The sequence below is a fragment of the Xiphophorus hellerii genome, chromosome 19 (assembly GCF_003331165.1).
Source record: "Xiphophorus hellerii strain 12219 chromosome 19, Xiphophorus_hellerii-4.1, whole genome shotgun sequence".
Classification (NCBI taxonomy): Eukaryota; Metazoa; Chordata; class Actinopteri; order Cyprinodontiformes; family Poeciliidae; genus Xiphophorus; species Xiphophorus hellerii.
Window position 1 is genome coordinate 5,146,914 of NC_045690.1, and position 26,546 is coordinate 5,173,459.

The 26,546-nt window shown below is 35.9% G+C and overlaps 1 protein-coding gene across 2 annotated transcripts; it reads left to right on the plus strand.

Annotated features, from left to right (window-relative positions):
- The first annotated feature begins 1,103 nt into the window (after positions 1-1,103).
- On the plus strand, positions 1,104-25,115 carry LOC116709412 (disintegrin and metalloproteinase domain-containing protein 17-like). 2 transcript variants are annotated; one of them, XM_032547923.1, is made up of 20 exons: positions 1,104-1,328; positions 1,580-1,712; positions 2,951-3,084; positions 3,217-3,305; positions 3,931-4,117; positions 6,992-7,122; positions 13,364-13,450; positions 14,499-14,621; positions 15,532-15,676; positions 15,766-15,857; positions 16,670-16,819; positions 18,125-18,324; positions 18,394-18,497; positions 18,607-18,741; positions 19,099-19,226; positions 20,481-20,559; positions 20,662-20,750; positions 20,845-20,901; positions 22,111-22,147; positions 23,783-25,115. In XM_032547923.1, the coding sequence occupies exons 1-20, from the start codon at positions 1,223-1,225 to the stop codon at positions 24,181-24,183; spliced, it is 2,607 nt and encodes an 868-aa protein (XP_032403814.1). In that variant the 5' UTR covers positions 1,104-1,222; the 3' UTR covers positions 24,184-25,115. The 2 variants fall into 2 exon arrangements, with proteins under 2 accessions (XP_032403814.1, XP_032403815.1); XM_032547924.1 differs by lacking the exon at positions 22,111-22,147.
- The last annotated feature ends 1,431 nt before the right edge of the window (positions 25,116-26,546 follow it).

Below are 26,546 nucleotides of genomic sequence, written 5' to 3' on the forward strand. Positions count from 1 at the left end.
CGTTCAGCGGGGTAAACCTGGCGCCGAGATGGGGAGCAACAAGTATGCCCACTCCTGCCCGACGCCTCTCACCCTGGGCAATTCCAGAGTGGAAGTATGTCCAGCCCCTCTCAAGGAGGCTGGTTCCAGAACCAGAGCCATGCGTCGAGGTGAGACCGACTATTTCTAGCCGGAACCTCTCAACCTCACACACCAGCTCCGGCTCCTTCCCCACCAGAGAGGTGACATTTCACGTCCCAAGAGCCAGCTTCTGCAGTCGAGGATCGGACCGCCAGAGCCCCCTCCCTCGGCCGCCACCCATCTCACAATGCACCCGAAACCGTTGGCCCCTCTCACAGGTGGTGGGTCCATGGGAGGGGGGACCCATGTTTCCTCTTCGGGCTGAGCCCGGCCAGGCTCCATGGTAAAAGCCTGGTCACCAGGCGCTCGCCATCGTGCCCCCCCTCCAGGCCTGGCTCCAGAGTGGGGCCCCGGTGACCCACGTTTGGGGGAGGGAACACGAAGTCCAAAGTTGTTTCTCATCATCAGGGTCTTCAGGCCGCGCTTTGTCTGGTCCCTCACCTAGGACCTGTCTGCCTTGGGTGACCCTACCAGGGGCATAAAGCCCCAGACAGCATAGCTCCTAGGATCATTGGGGCACTTAAACCCCTCCACCACGATAAGGTGGCAGCCCAAGGAAAGGTTCCTGTATTTTGTTTAAAAAATAAAAATTATAAAAAATAAAGACAGAAAAATATCTATACTTGCTTTAGTGGCTGTTGATGTTTCAGTGTTAGGTATCCAAAAGCCGTTATCCATGAGTGTCTGAATGTTTTTTATGTTATTTTGGATTTAGAACTATTTAAAGACGATTTGAGTTCATATCAGGTGTATCTCCATAAACACAGATAATGTTTAGACGTTATTCAAAGTAGCTCAGTTTAAAAAGAAATTTCATAGAAAACCTAATTATATAACATGATACAAGAGTTTATTCTCTCTCTCTTTTTTAGTTTTCATTAGCCATCAATCTCAATCGTCAATCCTATTTCCGTGAACAAACTCCTCCCCGCCGCTGCTCGTGATCTCCCGCCGCTTCACTGTCCGGCGAACCGTGAACGAGCGATCCCATTTCTTTCGGGCGGATGTTTTCCACTGAGAGCACTTCCGGATAGCTCCTCTGCTATCCTCACACTCAAACAGAACCAATTTCGACTTGTAAATGTGACATAGCTGCTTCAATATGATGAACGTTGTGTTAGTAGTCTCTTTTGCTTGTTTTTGGGTGAACGGTGTAATAACATCAAGGATTACCTCGGAGGATAATCACGAAAATGAGCGGGAGTTTGGTAAATATAGCAGTGGCTTTAGCTACCGTTAGCTAATTTCAAACCTCGGTTTTAATGGTATTTTAATGGTATCTGTGTTTGTCAGTTATCAAACACAGATAAAACATAATTTTACTATCTTTAATGCCGAGTTCTGAGATGTGTTTTAGATATTAAATCAATCTTTCTGTGGTCAGACCCGGGAGCTCTGTGATACTCTCGCTGCTACCCTATTTATTTCATAGCAGCTGTTTTCTGTTAACACATTCCAGAAACTCTGGACTCCATGCTGTCGGACTACGAGGTGCTGTCTGTGTCAGGCTTCCAGCTGCACTCTGTGAGAAAGAGGGACGTCCACACCCAGTCCAACCTGGAGCGCCTGGTTAGCTTCAGAGCCCTGCAGAGGTACAGGATGGACTCCCTCACACCAACACCTGTCCTCTGTCAGATCAGCAGAAATGTTCCGCTCTTATTTGTAATCGGTGCCTTTAGTTTTTAAGGGTCTAACTATTCCACATGAAGTAGCATTAAAATGATTTCTAAATAAACCCAAACTCACTTCTGCTGGTAGAAAGTACCTGAAACGTTTGATTATTTGTAGCAAAGGATGCATCTGCAGTAAATGGTTTAAAAAGTGAGAAATTCTGGGTGAGTTAAGTCCCTCAGTTTGAATTAGGTTTGCAGCTAAATGTTATTTTAGTAATTAGTTATTCTGACATCAATCGGATAAAAAAAGATTAGCACATTCTGTAGCTTTTTCATTTAACCACTTACTAAACATTATATTGCCTAAAATGCAATAACAACATTACTTTAGTGAACGCTTGATTATTTGTAGCAAAGGATGCATCTGCAGCAAAAACCAGCACTATTTTATAATCTGTTGATTATTTTTTGGATTAATAGCTGCTTAATAAGAGATTTTTTAAATCAGGTTTTGAACTATGTAAAGGTAAATCTGCAACTTGAGGGGTTTTGGATTGAACATATTTACAGACAAATGTGTTGTTTTTTTTAATCTTAAATGCAAAAATATTTTTATATTTTGTGCAGTTTTGGCTTAATTACTGCTCTGAATGTGTTGTTCTTTTAGGAAATGGCCTGTGCCATCAAAGTTGCACAAAAATAATTATAGTTTAATCAACTATAATGAATAGTTATAGTTATTCACTATTAAATGTCCTTTTAAATATTTAATTTTAAAGTTACGGTTTTAGTAGAAATGGTGGGTGGCACTCCTTTTCTGATTCTGACTGCCTGGGATTTTTGCAACTGCTGAATTTGTTTTGCAAAGCAAAGAAAAATAGTTTTTTTCTTTATATAAAACCGTACTAAATTCTGATTACTTTCTTTGTGTCTTTTCATCCACCTGAAGAAACTTTGTCAGTTTCTAAAGGAAGTTATGTAGATTTGAGGGGAAACTTAGCAACAGTTAACATGTCGCATAAGTCATGGTGCATTTGAATAAACATTTGAGGCCTCATATATTTATTTTGTTCTATTTCTCTTTCACTATGGCAATGGCAAAAGAAGAACTCTTCAGGTTTTTAAGTTTTAAGGACAGTATTTTGAGACTGTATCTTTAATCTCACATACACTAAACTTACTACAGTCTTTTTTGTCTTTTTCATTATTATCTTCAGAAATTTCAAGCTTTACTTGACCACAAACACTGACCTCTTTACTGACGACTTTAAAGCCGTGTTCGTTGATAAAAACGGGGAGGAGCAGAAATACAACGTCTCTCTTCAGAACTATTTCACTGGACATGTTGTTGGTGAGTTGATGGAGATGCTGTTAATTAAAATGCACTTTCCCTGCGTGCAGAATTGCCCAGATTAATTCCCGACAGTTAATTTAAAACTAAAATAGTCCATGAGGTATTTCAGATTCACGATTTGCTTTCCAGGAGAGGAAAACTCACATGTGCAGGCACACATTGACGGAGACGAGTTTTCTGCTCATATCCTGATGGATGAAGCAGAATACAACGTAGAGGTATGAAATGTTTCGACTTTTATTAATTAATTTTCATCTGTAGTCACCATCAACCTACTAGCCAGGTTGATGGTAAAAAAATAAAGAAAAACAAGTAACAACTTGTTTTCCTGTAATTTACAGCAAATTACAGGAAATGATTAATAGTAGAACAAAATAGCAAGTCACACCCATGAAAACAAATATTTAAAATATTTGTTAATTCAAAAATTTTCATTTGAAACATGAATGTTAGTCTCAAGACTTTTCTCTGTCTGGTCCAACCTTATGAAATGAAATGAAGAAACAAAGGCTTGTACTATTTCTAAAAATTGATTACAAGCATTAACTGCAGAAGCAGTGGATTTTTTAATATATGTTTTCAGTGAGATTATTACAGATACATTTATTTAAAGTCTATAAGGCAATAAGCCTGAACAGTAGCCTTACATTTTATAGATGTGGTGCGTTATAGTCTTAGTAGCTTTAAATGACATTTTTAGATAAATATGTTGATTATTTCAAGTCTGCAGTCATTTGTTGACATTTATTTGAAGACACAAGGTGAGAATTTGTTATATTTACTTTTTCTTTTAGAAGTGAGAACATCTCTAATTCATTTATTTTCCTTTTTTGTCCTTTGCAGCCCCTTTGGAGGTTCACAAATTCCCCAGTTGACGGCAGATTACTGGTCTACCGATCGCAGGACATCAAGAACCTGAGCCGGATTGCTTCTCCTGAAGTTTGTGGCTACATCCACGCAGAGGCTGACGACCTTTTACCTCATTCTGCCAGGAGACAGGAAGAACACAAACGTCTGGTTCTTGAAAACGGTGAGTTCTGCTGTCCAGTTTGCTCAGATTATGGATTAAAGCTGCTCATGTTAGCGAGTAATTGGTGAAAAGCGATGAAATGCGATAAACTATGAGAACATCCATAAATAAATCAGCCTAATAATCTGTTTAAAATCTTTCTAAAGGACAAAATGATTTAATTTCAGCTTTAAGTGGAAGTAGATTACTGTATATTTATCAGATTAAGATTAATTTAGCAGCAGTCTAAAGTACTATGCGATTAGGAATTCAGAGTTTAATTATTAAAATTAAATGTATTAAACTGTCTATTCACTAATTCTCTAAAAAGTTCTTCTATTTCTGGAAGATGACATTTTATGAATAAAAACATTTCAAATAAATAAATAAAACCAACTTTTAAGAATTGTCCAACCAGTTATGAAAAACTTTAATTGAAACTGGGGAACCATCGTCTTCAGGAATCATCTAGAGTTTTGGTAAAATCAAATTGAAGAATTATGACAGTTCACTGCAAAAAACACCAAATCTTACCAAGTATTTTTGACTAGTTTATTGTGCAAATATCTTAGTTTAGCCTTGTTTCAAGTGTAACTTACAGGTAATTTCTTTCATCAAGATTAGGCCTGTCACAATACGCAACAAATAAATTAATTACATGATCAAATAAAATGAGATCAATAATTTCCATTTGCATGATTTATCATTTCTCTCTTTTCTCTGGCGCTTTGGTCTCAATTAAACCCTTTTTAAGAACAAATTTATTTGCAGAGACTTTATAATTCATTTTATTTCTTTTCTGTTTTTAACTAATTGTATTTGTTTCTGTTTATTTATTTTACATATTTAAGTTCCTTCCAGTTCATGTGTTAAATGTTTATAAGGATTTAACATAGAGATCCAGTATTAATATCTGTATCGGTCCCGATATTGATCAAAATTCTAGATCGGGTATCAGTGACAACGTGCCTAATCCATAAAGGCAGATCTACTCAGTTTAATTCTATACGTTGTTTTCTGAGTCCTTCATTATTTATTTTACATTATGTTTAAAATTCATAATTACACTTTCTGAACCATTTGAAAGAAGTTGCAGTTTATTTTACATGTTTGTCAGTTTCAGTTTCTTCATTATTTGTTTTTCATTGGCTGTTTAACTCCTAATCGCACTGACTCAACAAATCAAAGCTGTTTTTACATGTTTGATCAAGCTTGTGAAGTTATTGGTGGATTTAAGCGTGACGTCCTGGTGCAGGGTTATCAGATAAATTTGTAATTCAGTACATTTATGTCTGTGTTTACAAAAAAAGTGTTTTAAGTCAATTCAGCAATGTTTTTCTGTATTGGATCGTATCGGCCGATAATAAATCTTATTATCGGTGTTGGTATTGGAAGTGAAAAAGTAAATCAGTGCATCCCTAATTTAAAGTTTATTGATCTTTGAGAATGTTTTTTTGCATTATTATTTCATTACCAATGTATTACTTGAAAATAGTCAGAAAGCAACAATATTATAATTTATCGCAGTAGCTTATAGTCTTGCAAGATTTCTTATTCTGCAGCTTGTTTTAAGTCAATAATTCTTAAATATAAATAAAAAGTGCCACTTATAACATGGAAAAATGTCTTGATATAAATCACCATCATCACAAAAGATCTTTGTGAAAACTTAATGCAGCAGACGATGGAAATAAATCTTGTTACATTGCAGAAGCTGATTGAAAGGAATGCTGTAATCAAAGCTAAAGGCGGTCCAACAAAATATTCACGTTTTGTTTAAAGGTTCCAGTAAGAAGTGGTACGCTTCTGCTTCAGAGGAGTAGTTATTATGTAAGGATCACATGACGGTGTGTTTATGTATCAGAGGAGATGTAAACCAATCCACTGTAATCTGGTAGAAAATCGCCCACAGAGGAGCTGAGCTGAGGTGAGGGTTCGTGTGGAGGAAGCATTAAGATTCATAAGGACGCCGCAGAGTGAGTTAGCTCTGGTCTCCCACAGCTCGCTGGCTGCGGAGGCCGGAGCTGGTCGCTCCCACTCGTCTGAATAATGTGGAGGCAGGTGTGTGATGTAACGCTCAGAATGGAGTCCTTTTGTTCCTCTGCTGTTCGAGGAGCTTTCGTTGCGCCTCAAAGCATTTTTCTATTTAAAACAAAAGCTTCAATGCAGAATAAGGTTGGCTAAATGTGACAAAGTTGTTATTTTATCTGATGATTATAATAAATCTGTTGGTTGTCACATTGCTTGATGATAATGTGACACTATTTTCACATATTTAAAGTCATTTTATTGTTATGTGAGCCTATTTATTCAATTCATACACTGTAAAAACACAGAATCTTACTACCTAATTTTGGTCTAGTTTCTAGTGAAAATATCTTAGTGCACTTGAAATAAAATAAAATTAACTTACAAATAACTTTTTAGCAAGATATAGAGGATTGATTTAAGTAAACAATTACCTAATGTTGATAAAAACCTACTTGTTTAATTTTTTTTGGGATCAATAAATTATTTTTGAATTTGAATTTAATTAGAATTTGTTCAATTTCATTTATAACAAGACATTTTTCTTATGTTATAAGTGAATTTATCTCCTTTTTCATCAATACTGAGAAATTAATTACTTACAACAAGGCTTTAAATTTGCTCAACAGTTCTTTTTAAAGTTATTTTTGTCTTATTTCAAGTGGACTAAAATATCTGCACTAGAAACTAGACTGAAAATATTTGGTAATATTTTGTGTTTTTGCAGTAAAAATACCTCATTTATCACAGTTCATCAGAGTTTTTCTTCTTCTTTGTTGTATATGCTGATGGCTTTTGGCTGTAGCAGTCAGTGTCACAGCCGCTCTGATGGAAGCTTCTGACTGTCCTCCCTGCTTTTTCTTGCAGAGCACCAGCACAGAGTGAAACGAGAAGATCACGACCACAGGAAGAACACCTGCCCGCTGCTGCTGGTAGCAGATTACCGCTTCTTCGAACACATGGGCCGCGGCCAAGAAAGCACCACCGTCAACTACCTGGTGGGACATCCTCAATTATTCTGCTTTTTATTTCCCCTAATCTGCAGGAAAACATTATATTTGGTATTTATCAGTCCCTACAGGAAGCTACAATCTCAATTTTCTTTTTTTTTTTGTAATTTGTATCTTTATTAACTTAAATTAACGTTTAAAAACAAAATGGCTTCGTGGAAAACTGGTCATCTTCCAGCGTGTTTGGTTTGAGAGAGTAAACCATTTTTCGAAGGCGTGCATTGTATAGTGGCGGTTTTTGATGTGGACTGTTGCCCAGGGCGACATCAGAAAGGGACGGCCAAGAACTAGAAAATAAAATATAGATTTTATGGTAGTTGTATCCTGAACAAATTTGCTTCTATTTGTAAGCATGTCTAGTGGATTATTGGGGCCTGCCATGCAAAGCAATGGCAGGAACCTATTACTATTGTCGGAGAGAAGCGTCTCTTTAATATTCTTCTTCTTTATTTTTCTTCCGTCACCGTTAATGCGGCTCATACCGCTGGGTGCACACCTACAAATGAGGTATCAAAACGTGCAGAAAATTCACGCCATTGGAGCTATTATTTTTGGTGGGATTTGGGCTTAACGTGTCGACATAATTCGCAAAAAACTGCGAAAAAAACCCCATTATAAGTCAATGGGAAAAATCCTGGAAATACCCTATTTTTGAGGATTTGCTGTGTCGTCACAAATTCACCTAGAAATGCCATTAAAATTTCATTTTGTAGATACGTCTGTGATCTCTTCGAAAGTGAAGACGGCTCGTCGATACCAGTTACGGTTTGTCCACAATTTGCCTCTAAGCGACCCAAAGTTTCTCATTTTTCCTAAAGTTAGAGTGCGTCTCTGGCTGCTTAGAGTGAGAGATGAAGACAACTTTTTCAACCCAAATCATTTTTGAAATCGCCATCACGCCCACAAATATCGCACGATTAGTATCAAAATCGGTCCTCACATTGATACGCCTGTCTGCTCCGGTAAAATGTTTTCGAAATTTATCTAGACCGTACGGTTTTCTGTCACGGTGCTTCAGAGCAAAGTCATGCGACAGGATTTTCTGAGGCTCTCAGGCTGTTTCACTAACACTTCACACCTTGGTGTGAAACTTATTTAACATAGCAACGGATCTCAAGAGGCTATTGGCTGCTGATTTGGACTACAAATACGCATCATTGTAGTTCTATCTATCCTCAGTTGAAACAGATCAGGACTGAGAACTGGCCTTTAGAACTACGTGCTGCTATGGGCTGTATATAACTGATTTAACTCAGTAACTGTTACACATGGGATTAGTTTGGAACTTTAAAATTAAGCATATTGAAAATTTCAAAATAAAAGCCGAAATGAAGCATACTGAAAATTTCAAAATAAAAGCCTTGAATATTTTTACATCATGTAATTGCTGTTTTTGGCTTTGTATGACTTTTTCATCCAAAGCACTGTTACACATGGGATTAGTTTGGAACTTTAAAATGAAGCTTATCAAAAATTTCACAATAAAAGCCTTGAATATTTTTACATCATGTAATTGCTCTTTTTGGCTTTATTTGACTTTTTCATCCAAAGCACTGTTACACATGGTATTAGTTTGGCCCTTTGAAATGAAGCTTAACAAAAATTTCAAAATAAAAGCCTTGAATATTTTTACATCAGAAAATTGCTCTTTTGAGCTTTATATAACTGATTTAACCCAGCAATTGTTACACATGGGATTAGTGTGGCAATTTAAAATTAAGCTTGATGAAAATTTCAAAATAAAAGCCTTGAATATTTTTACATCAGGTAATTGCTGTTTTTGGCTTTATTTCACTTTTTCATCCAAAGCACTGTTACACATGGTATTAGTTTGGCCCTTTGAAATGAAGCTTAACAAAAATTTCAAAATAATAGCCTTGAATATTTTTACATCATGTAATTGCTCTTTTTGGCTTTATTTGACTTTTTCATCCAAAGCACTGTTACACATGGTATTAGTTTGGCCCTTTGAAATGAAGCATACTGAAAATTTCAAAATAAAAGCCTTGAATATTTTTACATCATGTAATTGCTGTTTTTGGCTTTGTATGACTTTTTCATCCAAAGCACTGTTACACATGGGATTAGTTTGGAACTTTAAAATGAAGCTTATCAAAAATTTCACAATAAAAGCCTTGAATATTTTTACATCATGTAATTGCTCTTTTTGGCTTTATTTGACTTTTTCATCCAAAGCACTGTTACACATGGTATTAGTTTGGCCCTTTGAAATGAAGCTTAACAAAAATTTCAAAATAAAAGCCTTGAATATTTTTACATCAGAAAATTGCTCTTTTGAGCTTTATATAACTGATTTAACCCAGCAATTGTTACACATGGGATTAGTGTGGCAATTTAAAATTAAGCTTGATGAAAATTTCAAAATAAAAGCCTTGAATATTTTTACATCAGGTAATTGCTGTTTTTGGCTTTATTTCACTTTTTCATCCAAAGCACTGTTACACATGGTATTAGTTTGGCCCTTTGAAATGAAGCTTAACAAAAATTTCAAAATAATAGCCTTGAATATTTTTACATCATGTAATTGCTCTTTTTGGCTTTATTTGACTTTTTCATCCAAAGCACTGTTACACATGGTATTAGTTTGGCCCTTTGAAATGAAGCATACTGAAAATTTCAAAATAAAAGCCTTGAATATTTTTACATCATGTAATTGCTGTTTTTGGCTTTGTATGACTTTTTCATCCAAAGCACTGTTACACATGGGATTAGTTTGGAACTTTAAAATGAAGCTTATCAAAAATTTCACAATAAAAGCCTTGAATATTTTTACATCATGTAATTGCTCTTTTTGGCTTTATTTGACTTTTTCATCCAAAGCACTGTTACACATGGTATTAGTTTGGCCCTTTGAAATGAAGCTTAACAAAAATTTCAAAATAAAAGCCTTGAATATTTTTACATCAGAAAATTGCTCTTTTGAGCTTTATATAACTGATTTAACCCAGCAATTGTTACACATGGGATTAGTGTGGCAATTTAAAATTAAGCTTGATGAAAATTTCAAAATAAAAGCCTTGAATATTTTTACATCAGGTAATTGCTGTTTTTGGCTTTATTTCACTTTTTCATCCAAAGCACTGTTACACATGGTATTAGTTTGGCCCTTTGAAATGAAGCTTAACAAAAATTTCAAAATAATAGCCTTGAATATTTTTACATCATGTAATTGCTCTTTTTGGCTTTATTTGACTTTTTCATCCAAAGCACTGTTACACATGGTATTAGTTTGGCCCTTTGAAATGAAGCATACTGAAAATTTCAAAATAAAAGCCTTGAATATTTTTACATCATGTAATTGCTGTTTTTGGCTTTGTATGACTTTTTCATCCAAAGCACTGTTACACATGGGATTAGTTTGGAACTTTAAAATGAAGCTTATCAAAAATTTCACAATAAAAGCCTTGAATATTTTTACATCATGTAATTGCTCTTTTTGGCTTTATTTGACTTTTTCATCCAAAGCACTGTTACACATGGTATTAGTTTGGCCCTTTGAAATGAAGCTTAACAAAAATTTCAAAATAAAAGCCTTGAATATTTTTACATCAGAAAATTGCTCTTTTGAGCTTTATATAACTGATTTAACCCAGCAATTGTTACACATGGGATTAGTGTGGCAATTTAAAATTAAGCTTGATGAAAATTTCAAAATAAAAGCCTTGAATATTTTTACATCAGGTAATTGCTGTTTTTGGCTTTATTTCACTTTTTCATCCAAAGCACTGTTACACATGGTATTAGTTTGGCCCTTTGAAATGAAGCTTAACAAAAATTTCAAAATAATAGCCTTGAATATTTTTACATCATGTAATTGCTCTTTTTGGCTTTATTTGACTTTTTCATCCAAAGCACTGTTACACATGGTATTAGTTTGGCCCTTTGAAATGAAGCATACTGAAAATTTCAAAATAAAAGCCTTGAATATTTTTACATCAACTACTTGCGTTTTCAGCATTATATAACTGATTTAACCCAATGACTATTACACATGGGATTAAAATAGACTGTTTTGCATGAGCAGCAGATAGATCCTCTATTGCACATGTGTCAAACTCAAGGCCCGCGGGCCACATGTGGCCCGCTACGTCATTTTATGTGGCCCTCTCCCCCCTACCACCGTTTTACAGCCCCATTGATTGACTTAAAATAGGTTTTGAGCACGAATTGACTGCAAACTACATATCCCATAATGCCTTCCGATTCTTACCAACCAACATTACGGCTTCTCGCCACTAGAGTGCAGCAGAGTCACCTCAAGCTGATTATTAATTTTCCCAGCGAATAAAACTGAAACATCGACAAGCTAAGAAGCTAAAGAGCGAAGTCCCGTGATGTTTCAATCGAGGACTTTTACCGTCTCCTGCCCCCTGATTTGATGCCACAGCTTCGACTCCATGCAGCTCGTGTTTTGTCCACGTTTGGAAGCACCTATCTGTGCGAACAGATGTTTTCAATAATGACTTTAAACAAGACCAAGCACAGATCGCGCATTACTGACGAAAACCTACACGCCGTTTTGCGGATTGCCACAGAATAGAATTAAAACCAGACATCGACGAACTGACCAGGGGAAAACGGTGCCTGACATCCGGCCAGAAAACATTGGTAAGCACAAACAAACTACATTTAAATAGAATGAATGTAAAACCAAAACTCAGTATACTGGAATATGCATATAGTTTATTGATTTTGCTTGTGTTTTGTGTTTATTTACAGAACACAACACAATGAGGATGTGTGTGAGTTGGTGACAGGGTGAAGAGGGATCAGCGTTGTGTTCAAGGACAGGCAACGTCACCTCATTGTTTTGTTCTTATGTGAAATGCATGTTCGTTGCGTAATAAATAACGAAAAAGTTTTGTGAATGAAGTTGAGAGTTAATATCAAAACTTGTTTTTTATTATTTGTCTGCTTATCTTCAAAGCAGACAAAGAATAATTTTCCCAGCGAATAAAACTGAAACATCGACAAGCTAACGAGCTAAAGAGCGTAGTTTAGCTGAGCAGTTTAAAAATACTGAGCATATTTTTAAACTGCTCAGTTTAAAAATACTGTAATTTTTAAACTGAGCAGTAATTTTACATCCATGCAAACTCAAATGTAATATTTAAAACTTGAATACATAAAATCAGTTATTTAACAATATGAGGTGTTGTTTAAAAATAAAAAAGATAGCAATTTCTTTTTATTGCAGAGACATTAGATTCTTAAATTTATGGTATTCTTTAAATGTTGTAATTTTGGTTCATTGTAAACTTTACCTGTAAAAAGTTTGTAGAAATCTTTAACATAAGGTCAATATATATTTTTAAACTGTGATATGTTTTGTGTGTGTGCGTTATTGAAAATTTATATTTGTGACAATCATTAGGTAAATGCTAATGAACTGCCTTCCTGCAGTTTATGAGCATTGAACTGTTACTAAACAGTTCAATGCAAGGTTCATTAGCGTTAGCATTTTAGCTTCAATAAGCTATTAGCTATTTATTTTACTTTTTAGCAATGTTTAGTATACTGAATGGAGTAAATCAATTACAGAAAATATCCTAGTGATTTCCCACATACTGATGAAAGCAATGACGCTAACATTAGCGTTTCTGCTGATTTTAGCTGATATACTTACTTTATAATACTGAATGGTGCACGTCCGCCTCACTTAACGTTCTTGCGATTCTCCGCGTGCCAATGATTACGTTGCGGCGTTCTTTAGCGTCGACGCCGATTTGTGGCGTGACGACGCCGGGCCCAGACCCACGGGCGCGCCTCGGCAGGCCCCGGCTAAATTTCTTCCGAAATTTTCTAGTATTTCCCTCAGTTATTCTAATTACCTGTTTTCTGCTACAAAAAAGAAAATCTGATAATTGCTTGCATTTTCATTGGTTGGAGTGCAGCAGAAGGACGGAGTTGCTCAAGGAAAGAACCTGCACAACCTCGTGCATTTTTATATTTCAAGCTAACAAAGTTAGGCATTAATCGTGATTAATCTGATTTACCTTTTTTAATCAATTGATGGCACTAATTTCTACTTGAAATATCTTTTTTTTCGGGGAACAATATGTGCAGCAATTTTGACTTTTTTGTAAGATTTTTGAAAAATCTGTAATTTTAGGTGGCAACAATCCCAAAAAAAAACAACCATGTTTCAACATCCTGGAGGGAATGATTTATGTCCTGATCAGTGCGTTTTGTTATTTTTGTGTCCCAGATTGAGCTGATGGATCGAGTTGATGACATTTATAGAAACACAACCTGGAATAAGGAGTTTACAGGCTACGGAGTCCAGATCCAGCAGGTATGAAGCTCAGTTTGTTTTTTTTTCCACCGTGCATCACTATCGCTTTTAACGCTTGTTGTCTCAGCTGCATAATATCTTCGTTTTATGCAGCATCACTCCCGGAAACCCGGCTCAGAATTAAAAGGCTGTTTAGTGTGTGAACAGCAATTTCAGGAGGAGCTCTGAGCTTTTAATGCACCCCTGAGGGGCAGATTAATTTGCTCTGTGAATGAATAGAAACTCTGTTTTGTTACTGTAAGTCTGGCGCGTTCTCATAGTAGAATTGTCTTTTTTGTATTTTGACTCGTAGATGTGAAGAACCGCAGTCTAACCCAGAATATGTCACTGAATGAATGGATTCTTTGTCCGTTTTAATCTTGTTTTCTGTGTTGCCATAGTTCTCTGGTAGGTTATTTCTGGGAATCCACTGGATGATGTGATGGAAGAAACATTTTAGAGAGAAGGATATATGGCATCAGTTCTGATTAGCAATCCTGAATTATGTGTTTGTTAGCTATAACTGCATCTGTCCTCATAAAAAGTCTAATCTTTTAAAGATTGTTCTGATTCACAAATTATTTTCTCCTTATTACAGTTTCATTACACATTTAATGAAGCCAGGATGTTATTTAGCACCAATCAAAATTGATTACACTTAGTCAAAACAAACAGGAATATAATTGAGAATTTAACTATCGAAAGCCTGATAAAAGAAATTTAATATGTAACAAAAATAATGTTTGTCAGCCAGTTATATTTTACATTTAAAAATGTTCAATTACAGTAGACCTTATAGCCAATTAGTTATTTTTAATTAATTAATTTATAAATGTAGAACAGTTTTTATTTTGGCATCTGATGTAATATTCTAATGGTAAATGTTTGTTTTTCATCTGCTGAAAGAAGAAAATCATCCAAATTAACAGAAATAAAAGCATAAAAGCATAACACTGTGTGTAATTCATCTAAATAATGGTGACTTAAACAAACTCCAATAAGATTACCTGAATATAACTTTGCGCTACATTTTCTAAGTTGTTCTTACTTGTTTGGTTTGTGTTGCCAGATCATCATTAATAAAGATCCAACGCAGCCGCCCCCCAACGCCGGTTCTGGATGGGTCCATTATAACATGAAGAACAGCCCTGTGAAGGACCAGGATGTCTGGGACGTGAAGAAGCTTCTGGAGGTGGGAACCAAACGCGCTCCATCGACATATATCGATAACTTTGGATCGCATTTAAAATGTGAAATCTAAAAAACGTTAATTGTGATTATTGAAGTTATCCCATCTTGTAGCAGGTTATGACTGAAACTATTTATCAAATTAATCGTGATTAATCATTTATTGAAATAATTGTCAACTAATTTTGGTAAATATTTGACTTGCAGAATGATTCAAGTTCAGTAAAAACAACGAGGCTAAATGTGAATTAAATGTTACTGTACAATTGTTAAAACCAAAGAATTGCTGAGAGTAGGGCTGAAACAATTAATCAGATTAATCGATTAATCGATTATTGAAATAATTGTCAACTAATTTAGTAGCTGATTAATCATTAACTGAACTAAACAGACTCAAAAAAGATTATTTGCGGAAAGAACAACAAAGTCGGAGCAGTAATTAATCCAAAACTAAAAAAAAAATCATTTTAAGATAGGAAATCAAATTTTTAAAAACATTTTTGTAAATCAAAAAAATTATCTGCAGATTAGCCATTCGCAGAAATCGAGCAGAAAGAGCTTACATTTTCACATAGATTTTTAGTTGGAAGCATTTTTTAGCTGCAGATGCATCTTTTGCTACAAATGATCAAGTTAACACTGAAGAAATGCAAGGCAACAAAATGCTTATTTTATTATTTTTAAAAAAGAAATTCAATAATTTATTTGCATTTTTTGTGTGTATTTCTAATATTGTATAAAATAAGCTGCAGCTAAATGAAAAGTCTGCAGAATGTGGCCATTTTTATTTGTCCAGTTAATTGATTATCGCTATAATTTTATAGAAAACAATTGACTATTGAGGGACATTTCAAAAAATGATTATAAAACTGGAATGTCTTCCTCTTATGATTCACTATCCTTGCGTCCAACAGCAATTCAGCTCAGATATCGCCGATGCCGCCTCCAAAGTGTGTCTGGCTCACCTGTTCACCTACCAGGATTTCGACAAGGGGACGCTGGGCCTGGCCTACGTCGCCCCTCCCAGAGCTCATCCCCTCGGTGGCATCTGCTCAGAAGGCAAGTCGGTTCCGTTTCACATTTACATCTTGAGTGACAAAGTTGGTGTTGATCCTGAGACATTTCTTTGGTTTTTGTTACGCTTTTAGCTTACTACCCATCTCACACCACCAAGAAACCCAGTTACCTCAACACAGGCCTGACCAGCACCAAGAACTATGGCAAAACTATTCTCACAAAGGTCTGTTATGCTTTTCTGCTGACTTTTGTTTGTTTGTTTTAAACTTCTATAATTTGAATTTAAAAATTTTTTTGGGCTGCGGAAAGTTTTTTTGTTTTAGGTTCTAGTGGAAATATCTACGTACACCTGAAATAAGGCAAAACTAACCCACAAGTAACTTCAGCAAAATATAAGAGCTTGTTTTCAGTCAGTAATTCCTTAACATTGATGGAAAAAGTACTTATTCCACTGGTAGATTGTTTTACTTATAACATCGAAAAAATATAGTGTAATACGTTAAATAATCTACCAGGAAAACTATAATTTTTTCATCCGAATTAAAGAATTATTTATTTAAAACAAACTCTTTTCTCTTGCTAAAATGTTACTTCTAAGTTAGTTTTCTCTTATTTCAAGTGTACTAATATATTTGCACTAAAGCTAAAGAAAATACTTGGTAAGATAATGTGTTTTTTCAGTGTAAATTTTCTAATTAACAAAAAGAAGCCGCATTTTCATTTGAGTCACATTCCTGACTTTAAACCACCTAAGAGGTGAAAATCTGCCAGTAGAAATATTTTTATTTCCTCCGTATTAAGGAATTGTTGACGTAAAACAAGCTCCTAGGTCTTCCTAAAAAAGTTACTTGTAAGTTAGTTTTGTCTTATTTCAAGTATATTAAGATGCTTGCTCTAAAAGCTAAGCAAAAACACACAGTAAGATAATGTGCTTTTGCAGTGTAGATTTTCAAATCATAAAATATTAGCAGCATTTTAATTTATTTCATTTTTAACCACATGTTTTCCTCCACTGACGGCCTGATTGCTCTGCAGGAAGCGGACCTGGTGACCACTCATGAGCTGGGCCATAACTTCGGAGCAGAACACGACCCCGACAACAACGACTGCGCTCCCAGCGACGAGAAAGGCGGCAAGTTTGTCATGTACCCCATAGCTGTCAGCGGAGATCATGACAACAACAAGGTACATCACAGCTCTGTAATCCCACAAGCTATCAACTCAGAGAGACTGAATACATCTTTATCCTAATAAATGTGCTCCACTTTTATTTTAAATCCTATTGTGTTGTGAAAAAGTTGTAGGAGTATAAACACTTCTGCTAGCCACTGCGTGTCCGAGTCCATTTCACTGGTTTAAATTTCTTTCAAAACGTTTCAAAAAGCTAGACTGCTGAGTCGTGTTTGTTCCTGTGAAATATGACACATAGAAATGTTAACAGCCTCCTCCACTACTGGCCTCCACAGCACTTCGCAGGCAGAATCACGTTTCCTGACGGTCGCCTGCTATCTGATAACCCTGCACAAGCTGAGGGTTTTGGTGTCGACTTCAAATTCTTCTGTGTTTTCTTCTGAAACGTTTCAAGAAAGACGAAAGACTGGATTAGCCTGTGGAGACTCTGATGTATCAGTTTCAAGTCAGGACGTGCCTGAACTGTTGCAGAGACATTAATGGACGGATGGAAACAGTAGTAGAAATTATCAAACGTTTTAGCAGGGTGGCACATTTTTCAGAAGTTTTAATTAAACGTATGGGCTGATTTTTGGTGAAAGTAGCATAATGATGAAGAACGAGAGCAACCTTCTCTGATTTTGTTAGTTTAAGAGCGGCTTCTCTGTTTCCTGTTTTGTGGGGCCTGCCTCTTTTTGAATCAAACTCAAAGCAGAGTTCAAGCCGTGGGTGGAGATAAGAATTATTCTATAAGTTGAGTTTGTGGCATTTGACAATCTGAGACACTCCATAATTAACATCAGTAATAAAAAAAAAATACTAATAGAGAGCAACAAAAAATCAATTTGATTTAACAAATTTTATCATTAGTTCACAAAGACGTACAGGATGTTGATTGAGCGCTAAGACCCGCCTCCTGGCTCTGGTTGGTTGTTTTTGACCGGGAGCTGTGCATTTTTCCAGACTGCAATAGTAGCACCAGGAAGAGGTGGAGGAGCTCGATTTATTTGTAATTTTTTTCACAGATTATCTGTCTCATTCCAGCCTGTCACAACATGGTGACAGTTTTAATAAATATGAAAAAAACATATTTTTGTAAAAGTTACATACTGCAGCTTTAAGTTTAGACCTAATGTTTTTTAAATCAGTCCCTGAGCATAAACATCAACAGGAAATGTAGCAAAATTACAGGGGAATGTCAGAAAATTGTTTAAACATACATTGTTTTTGTCAATTTAATAACCGCTTTACTATATTTGCACAAATAAAACATTAAATTGTAGCTTTAAATTTGACTTGTTGTCTCTTCCTTCCCCTAAGCGTTTCTCCAGATGCAGCAGAGACTCGGTGGCAAAGACGTTGAGCCTGAAGGCTTCGAAATGCTTCAAGGAGAGGAACAGTAAAGTTTGTGGGAACTCCAGAGTGGAGGAAGGAGAAGACTGTGATCCTGGGCTCCTACATCTCATCAATGACAGCTGTTGCACTCCAGATTGCAAGTTCAAACCTGGTGCTATTTGCAGGTAAGTTATCATAAAAGTTTAATCTTCAGAAGAGCCTGTGGCAGTGGGATAAACTTTGTGTCTCCACAGCGACAGAAACAGCCCCTGCTGCAGGAAATGCCGGTATGAGGCAGCAAGAACAAAGTGCCAGGAGCCCATCAGTGCCACCTGTAAAGGGATGTCTTTCTGCACAGGTGATCGCCTCCTGCTGGTCTCACCGTGGAACTGCAGCATTCACATCCCAGTTGTGGTACAATATTTTGTGTAAAATTATGTTTATTAACCATTTCCTTCTTTTCACAGGTAACAGCAGCGATTGTCCGCCGCCTGAAAATGCTCCTGACAACACGGTGTGTGTGGACAAAGGCCGCTGTCGCAACGGAGAGTGTAACCCGTTTTGCGAGGCGGAGCAGAAACTACAGTCATGCGCCTGCAACGGTAAATGTTTGATTTGAGTTCAGTAAAAACACGGTGGCTAAAAATGTGAGTTAAATGTTACTCTACCATTATTATTATTAATAATTAATAATTAATTCTTCATTAATAGTCATTATACCCAAGTCTGAGTAACTTAAATCAAATTTTCTCTGCTCTCATTTATAGATTATATTTAGATTAACATATTTGCATCTGTTTGCTTGTTTATTTGTTTACTTGTTTATATTAATTATTTGTTGCTCATCTGTGTAGTTGTTAAGCTTTGATGAGGCTAAACTCTTCACTCTGATTGTTTTTGTTGTGTTTGTTGTGCTGAGAAAGTTTAAATGATCTTTTTTGGATGTTTTTCTCTTGCAGAGACGAGTGATTCCTGCAAGGTGTGCTGCAAGAAAGACGGGATCTGCTCGCCGTTCACGCAGAAAAACGGCACTTTCCTTTTCCTTCGCAAAGGCAAACCCTGCACTGTGGGCTTCTGTGACGGGAACGTGAGTGGGAAAATCTGCATGTTAGCTAGCTGCTTGGACAAGTCTTATGCTCATCTGTAGGGCTGCAACTAACTTTTGTTTTAGTAATAAATTAATTTATCGATTATTCTTACAATTAATCAGATAAAAAAGATTATTAGCTGCTAATATTTTTATACAATATTAGAAAAAAGCAAATAAAACAAATAATGAAATTCCTTTTTAAATAAGAAAATTGTTTTTTGCACAATATGCAATAATGTTGCATTTCTTGATCGTTTTCAGCAAAGATTTATGTGCAGCAAAAAAATAAAAAATACTTCTAACAGCTGTGTAGTGCTGATCTATTGATTGTTTTTTTTGAGTTAAACATTTAATAATTGAATAGCAAAAGGCTCTTAGGAGATTTTTTCTACAGAATTTAAACCAGGTGAAGCTGAAACTGCTGCTTGAGGAGTTCTGGATACAATATATTTACAGATAAATATATGTTTTTAAATCTTAAATTCAAAACGTATATATTTTTTGTGCAGTTTTGGTTTAAGTACTGCTCCGGCTATGTTGTTCTTTCAGCTAATAGATTTTTTTGTGGTCTGTACGCTCCAGTTAACGATTAAACTATTACTAAATTAGTTGACGATTATTTCAATAATTGATTAATCAATTAACTTTTTTGTTTAGTTTTTCTATCATATCCTAAAGCAAAAAATAATTTAATTAATTGTTTTTGCATAATCACACACGATTAATTGTGACTAATCACATTTTATTTTGATTAAGCTATTACTAAATTAGCTGATGATTTTTTCAATAATTGATTAATCATTATTGAAATATTCATGATTAATTGCGATTAATCGTTTTTGCATAATCAGGCACAATTAATCAATTATTGATTAATCATGATAATTGATTATGATTAATCAATTACTGAAATATTCATCAACTGATTTAGTAATCATTTTATCGTGATTAATCATGATTAATCGCGGTTAAGTGTGATAAATTATTACTAAATTAGTTGACACATTGTTTCTATAATTGATTAATCGTGATTAATCATGCTTAATTGTGTGTGATTGTGATTAATCATGTCCATACAGCTGTCACGATTAATCATGATTAATCTGATTAATCGTTTTAGTCTTACTGATTTTGTTGAAAATCTCTTCATCTTCTTTTTTTTGTTTTTCCAACATGTCCTAAAGGAAAAATTATTTTAATATCAGATTAGCTTTATCTTTATTTAACTGATTTCATTCTTTGATCAAACAGGGCAAATGCATGAAGCAGGTGCAGGATGTAATAGAGAGATTGTGGGATTTCATTGACAAGCTGGACATCAACACGTTTGGTAAGCCGGTCATAAGATCACAATGACAATATTTCCACTAGCGAGTTAATCAAGTTTTACGTCGTTGAGTATTTTAACTATCCTTTTGTTTTTATCGATCAGGGAAGTTCTTGGCTGATAACATCGTGGGGTCAGTCATTGTGTTTTCCCTCGTTTTCTGGATTCCTCTCAGCATCCTGGTTCACTGTGTGGTAAGAAACTTTTAATCTGAATTAAATGTGAATCCTTTGTTCCAGCCATTGAAATCACCGTTTGTCTCACCTTGTTTTTTGTTTCTCTCTGAAGGACAAACGGCTTGATCAGCAGTTTGAAGAAAACGCAAAGATTTACTTTGCTCCCAGCGTAAGCTCCTTATCTTTTTAATGATTGTTTGCATTCTTGTGCACTCGCCTTGTTGCCACACTAACCAAAACTAATCAAAGTCAAAAATGCCTTTTCAAACCCCGACTTCTTTACTAAGCAAGGAAAGAGTGCATGCGCCTGTTGAGAAATCGGTTCTTTAAAGTTTTGCTTTTAATTCGTTTATTTGAAGAAGCTAAAAAATATGAGTGGATTTTGTGAGCTTTTAATAGTTGAGCCCCTTTCACACCAGATTAACACCAAATTACGACGCTCTTTTCAGATTTTTGGCAATGTTTTTGTACAATTCTTGCATGTAGGCAGATTATTGTGGTTTATTATTATGATTGAGAAGTATATTCATTCTGAATTTGAATATATTTAAAGGGACAGTGCATATTAATAAACATGAATGCATTAAAACAACAATGTAAATATGCCAGATTTAGCCTCAAAGGTTAACTTTTATCTTTACTTCCTGGGCAGGTTGATGCACATAACATATCATTTAAAACAAATTATAAGAAATGATTAACAGTTGTGCATGTTAACAAATTAAAATGATAGTGCAGGATAGTTTGTTTAGCTGTAAAGAAAACCTGCATGGACAAGTCTGCATGCTGGGGATTGTTGATAAAATTATTCACAGCAAGGCTGAAACTGATGGTAGATTAACAGAAACCTCCCACATGTTCCAGTGTTCCTCTGACTGAAAAAGGCTTAAATAAAGAATTATAGGAGCATTTAAATGAATTAGATCTCATTTCTATAATTCAACTTTTTTAAAAATATATGTTTATTAAGTTTTTGCAAAGTAGAACGTACAGAAATCATACACAAGAGTATAAAATTTATGTAACAGACTACTGTATAAGAAAAAAAATTATGTACTGGTACCAAAAAGAGAAAATGACAGAAAAATAAATAAAAACAAAAAAGAGGGTTTTAATCTGGTGTAAAGTCAGGCTAAACACTTAATAAAGTTGTTTTTTGTCACTACAAATCCAAACTAACCGCCTAAGAACTGGTTAACAGCTTAGTTAATTAAAAAATATACATTTTTATTTTGTTACTGGTCACTTAAAGTGTCAAAACTTTGGAAATACCCCCCCCCCGTCTAAAAAGAGAGTGGCTGAGGTAGTTATAACCTGGGTCAGATAATGCCGGGCTTTCTGAATGACCTGTCCATCGCTCTCTGCCCTGCCGCTGCAGCAGATGGTGGAGGTTTGTAATAAAGCTCCTGCTGCAGGTGAGTGACTCTGTGCCACTGCCTGGTGTTGCCATGTGTTGCCATTGAGTGCATGGTCAGTGGCCCCAGTTCGGGATACTCCTGGACTCACGTTCTCTTTGACGTAATCACTGATCTGACGGATCGAACCCCACTCGTCTGACACGTAGACAAAGGCTGATCTGATCAGGAATTACTTCAAGGAAGCAAGACTGGTTTTTGGAGTATTCTGAGAGCAAAGAAGACTGAAACATGTTGTCTTTTTGTGGTATCAGGTGGAGTGTGTCACCAATTTAAGTTTGCATCTGGTTCTGTTAAAGCTACAAGAAAACACAGGTTTTTTTTATTTATGAGACTTTATTTTTATGGATTTGTTGTCTGATTTTAGGCTTGATTAGATCAGTGTCAAGACTGAGGCAACATTCCTCTGTAGCCTTTCTTTTTATTGACATTTTGACCCACCAGTTCATGATGTTTATAGTGACTCTATTTGGTTCAGATGTTTTCTGGATCCAAATACCCAATAGAACCCACAGCAACACAAAGTATTTGCTCCCTTGTAGATTTCTTCTGCTTTTACTTTCCTGTCACACTTACATGTTTCAGATTTAATAACAGAGAAAATAAGACAAATTCAGTTTTTAATTTTCTTTTGTATTTACTAATGTTGGAAAAGTGCAGTACAACCCAAACTGAACCTAACTTTAAAATCTCGGTTGAGTGTCTTTGTAGGATTATTTTAATTCCACCATGTTGGATGCTTTAATGGGCTTGTTGCCATGGCATCTCAATTAGCTTTTAATTGGGACCTATTATGAAAAAATTTACTTTTTGTTTGTTTTTAATCTTCCATTTGGGTCTCAGCTGCTTCTAAAAACACCTAGATGGTTTTTGGCATTAAGTTTATGCTTTTTTGGCAGTTTCAAAACTTTCCCTATTGTTAAATCGCATTCAAAGGGCACCGCTCCAAAAGCAGGAAGCGGACTACAACCCAGAGCATTCTGGGTAAATACAACGAGTAGCTGGAGTGACGTTTTTTTTAAGACAAAAGAGAAATCCTACAACAGGCTAAAATCTGACGCCACTTCATTTTTGTTTACATTTCAAGAAGGAAGTGTCGTCTTCGAAGGTTTTTGAGTTGTTTCCTTATGTAGTTCATGGTGCAGCGCCCCCACAGGCAAGGAGGGGAACAGGTTTCTAATTAGTTGAGATCATTTGATACAGTTCAGTGTGAAAGCTCACCAGCTAAAAATGTAACAAATGTTGCAACTTTTGTACCAAATCGAACCGAGTCCATAGGTGAAAACACCCCAAGAAGGGAGAGAAATACATTTTTAATTGAAAATAGATTGAAAATTTTAAGTGTGACAAGTAGTTCAAACAGAAATGATGTGCATGGAGCAAATACTTTCCACATCATCGTACGTTTGTCAACTCAAAATGTCCATAAGCAGAAAGGTTTGCTTTACTCGTTCCAACCTTAATATGAGGTTAAAACATAAGGATTATGATCATGAACTCATATTTGCTATAAAGTTTGGAGTTCAGGAAAGTTATCTGAACAGAATGGAGTAAACAAGGAATGGACCCCACCTCAGTCTACAGCAGAGACTCCTGGTGAACTTTTATCCTCACCTTTTTGTTTTCACTCTGCAGACTCAAGACATGCTGAGCAACCTCGAGTCAACGTCTGTGCGCATCGTCAAGCATCATCAGCCTCCCTCCTCCTCCTCCGCCGGCCGGACCGCCCCCTTCTTCCAGCCCCCACAGCCGCCGACCCAGGTCCGGCCGCCGGCCCCGGCCGCGGCCAGCAGTACCCAGGGCCCCGGCCCGAGCTGCGGCACCAGCCAGGGCAGCGCCGCGGACCTGCGGATGGCCACCATCCCGGAGGACACCAGCAACGACTCTCACCTGGCCGAGGAGGCGCGGCCGCGCGATTTCACAACCGCAGGAGTCTCCTCGTCGGCTACGAAATCCTCCTACGAGGATCTGACCGAGCAGAACCCATCAGCGAAGGAGCGGCGGCGCCTCCAGAGGCAGGAGCGCCTCGAAAGTAAGGAGACAGAGTGCTGAGAGAATAATGGCGCCGCCGCCATATTGATTTAGAAAACCTCAAAAAAACACGTGGAATCATGTAGGTTAGATTTGTTGAACGGAACCACTTCTTTGAAGCTGTGGGTTCCTTTTCTGTGCCTTTTTAAGATCTGGTGTATTTTGAGGGATTAAAACGGAAGAGCATTATGGCCGCTGGGCGAATAAAAGGAATTCTGACTTTAATGTGAAGAGATCAAAAGTCAGAATATGTGAAATCAGAATGCTAATCTAAAATAGTTGGAATTGTGAGATCAAAAGTCAGAATTCTTCTTTTTGTTTGGTTTTATGTTTTTTCAGTGGCCCTTTTCCTTTTCCGTAGATTAAGGACCAGATTTTGGACAACCTGTCTCTAAACCTTTACACATTTCGTCCCATCAAAACCACAAGCTTCGATATGTTTTACTGGGTTTTTATATGACAAACCAACACTAAAGGATGCATCATTGTGAAGTTTTATAAAAATAATTTGAATAATAGAAAAAGTGTTGTATCCATGTGTGTTCAGCCAGTGATAATTGTGAAAGAGTTAACCTAAAACAAGCTGCTGTATGTTCTGGAAAAGTCACACTCAGTTTTGTCTGATTTCAAGTGTACGAAGATGTTTTCACCAGACTAAAAATACTTGGTAAGATTTTCAAAGATTTTCTTTTTGCAGTCAAAGTGCTTCACAAAAACACAAACATAAAAACAAGAAGACACAAGTTGACGGAAAATGTAGCAGTCTAGTAAAAAAGTCCTTTAAAATAAACTTTGTCACACCTGACTGATCTTTAGCTACTTTCCAAAGAACAGGCAGAAAGTCCTGTCCCCCGATGTGAAATGCTGGTGGGCATGTTTATGAATATAAATGCATGCCACACTTTTCAGATTCATAAAACTTGTCGATTACATAAAATTCCAGTAAAATACACTAAAGTTTGTAGTTGTAATATTACAAAATGTGAATTTTATTTTTTTTGCATTAAACAAAATTTAGGTAATACTTTTAACATTTGGTTGCAAACCCTCACCTAATCTTCCCAACGTATCTTTATGCATAAAGATGCGATTAAACATCTCCAAAGAAAATCAAACCTTTTCTTTGTATTCTTAGGCTAGATCCTCTATAATCACGTTATTTCAGTGTATCATGTTACATATCAGTCACTCTGAATGGGGGATGCTATTGTTGGTCTTATTGAGGTTTGTTTTTTAATAAAAGCACTTTTTAAACACTGGAGAATTTAAGTTTTGCACACAGTCGCTTTTCTGAGGTTGTGTATTGAGCCTTTTACATGTATATCAGAAACAGCAAGTTTTTCACTGATCCTTGTGGCGTTTTTGCTTTAAGTTGGTAAAAATAACCTTTTTTCTCATTCCTTCATGAGTTTCCTGCTGAGCGCTGCTTGTGCTCAGATCTTCTCAGTTTGGTTTTATAAACTGGTGCCAATGTGAGCTCTGCACATTCATCTGTTTGGTGCAGACTCGTTACAGTTACCTGCTGTGTCGCATCATAATGCTGTACAACATTTTGTGTGTAAAAATAAATAAAACATTTTGCATTAAATACTGTGTGTAGTCTCTTTTCTACATTTGAGCGTTTTGGCTTGTATGAATGACATCTTAGTAAGAAAAAAAATCTTTATTGTACATGTTAAGCATTGACTTTTACAACTTTGTATTACAAACAGTAGACAAGAGTAATTTTTCACCAAAAGAATTCAGACATTTTTAGATTAATCTCATAGATTTTCAGGAACTTTCTTTTGGATGTTTGAGTTTGAAATGTTTCATTTTTCTTTGTTTTTTAGAAAAACTAATTTATATTTAATTAAATATAAAATTTTCTAAAGAAAAACAAAAAAAACTAGGACATTTCTAATGTAAAAGTTAAATACATTTGATAGGAAAAAATGGCATCTTAAATGTCCACGTCTTTTCTAGATAATTTCTGATTTTTTCTAGAAAATGTTAAACTTTTCAAACTCAAAATTTTCTATATTTTTTTGTAGAAAATTTGAGATCAATTTCAAATCAGAACCATGTAAAGGTTTCATTTGGACTGTTTCTCTTTCCCGCTGTGGTATGGCCCCACCATCTTTGTTTCTGTATCAACTGGCTCCTCTTAGGGATGACCAGTGCTGCCCTCTGCTGGGTGGCGGCCAAACTAAAACACTAAAAGAAGGTCTATGCTGAGGCTATTAGATAATTGATTGCAGCTCATTTTAATCCAATAAACCATTAATCGTTTGTGACTCTAATGAGACAATGTGGAAACATGTACTGCATGTTAATTACGTCCAAGATTGCACTCACTTGTCCATCTTTCTGCATGAGCGTCCAGAGG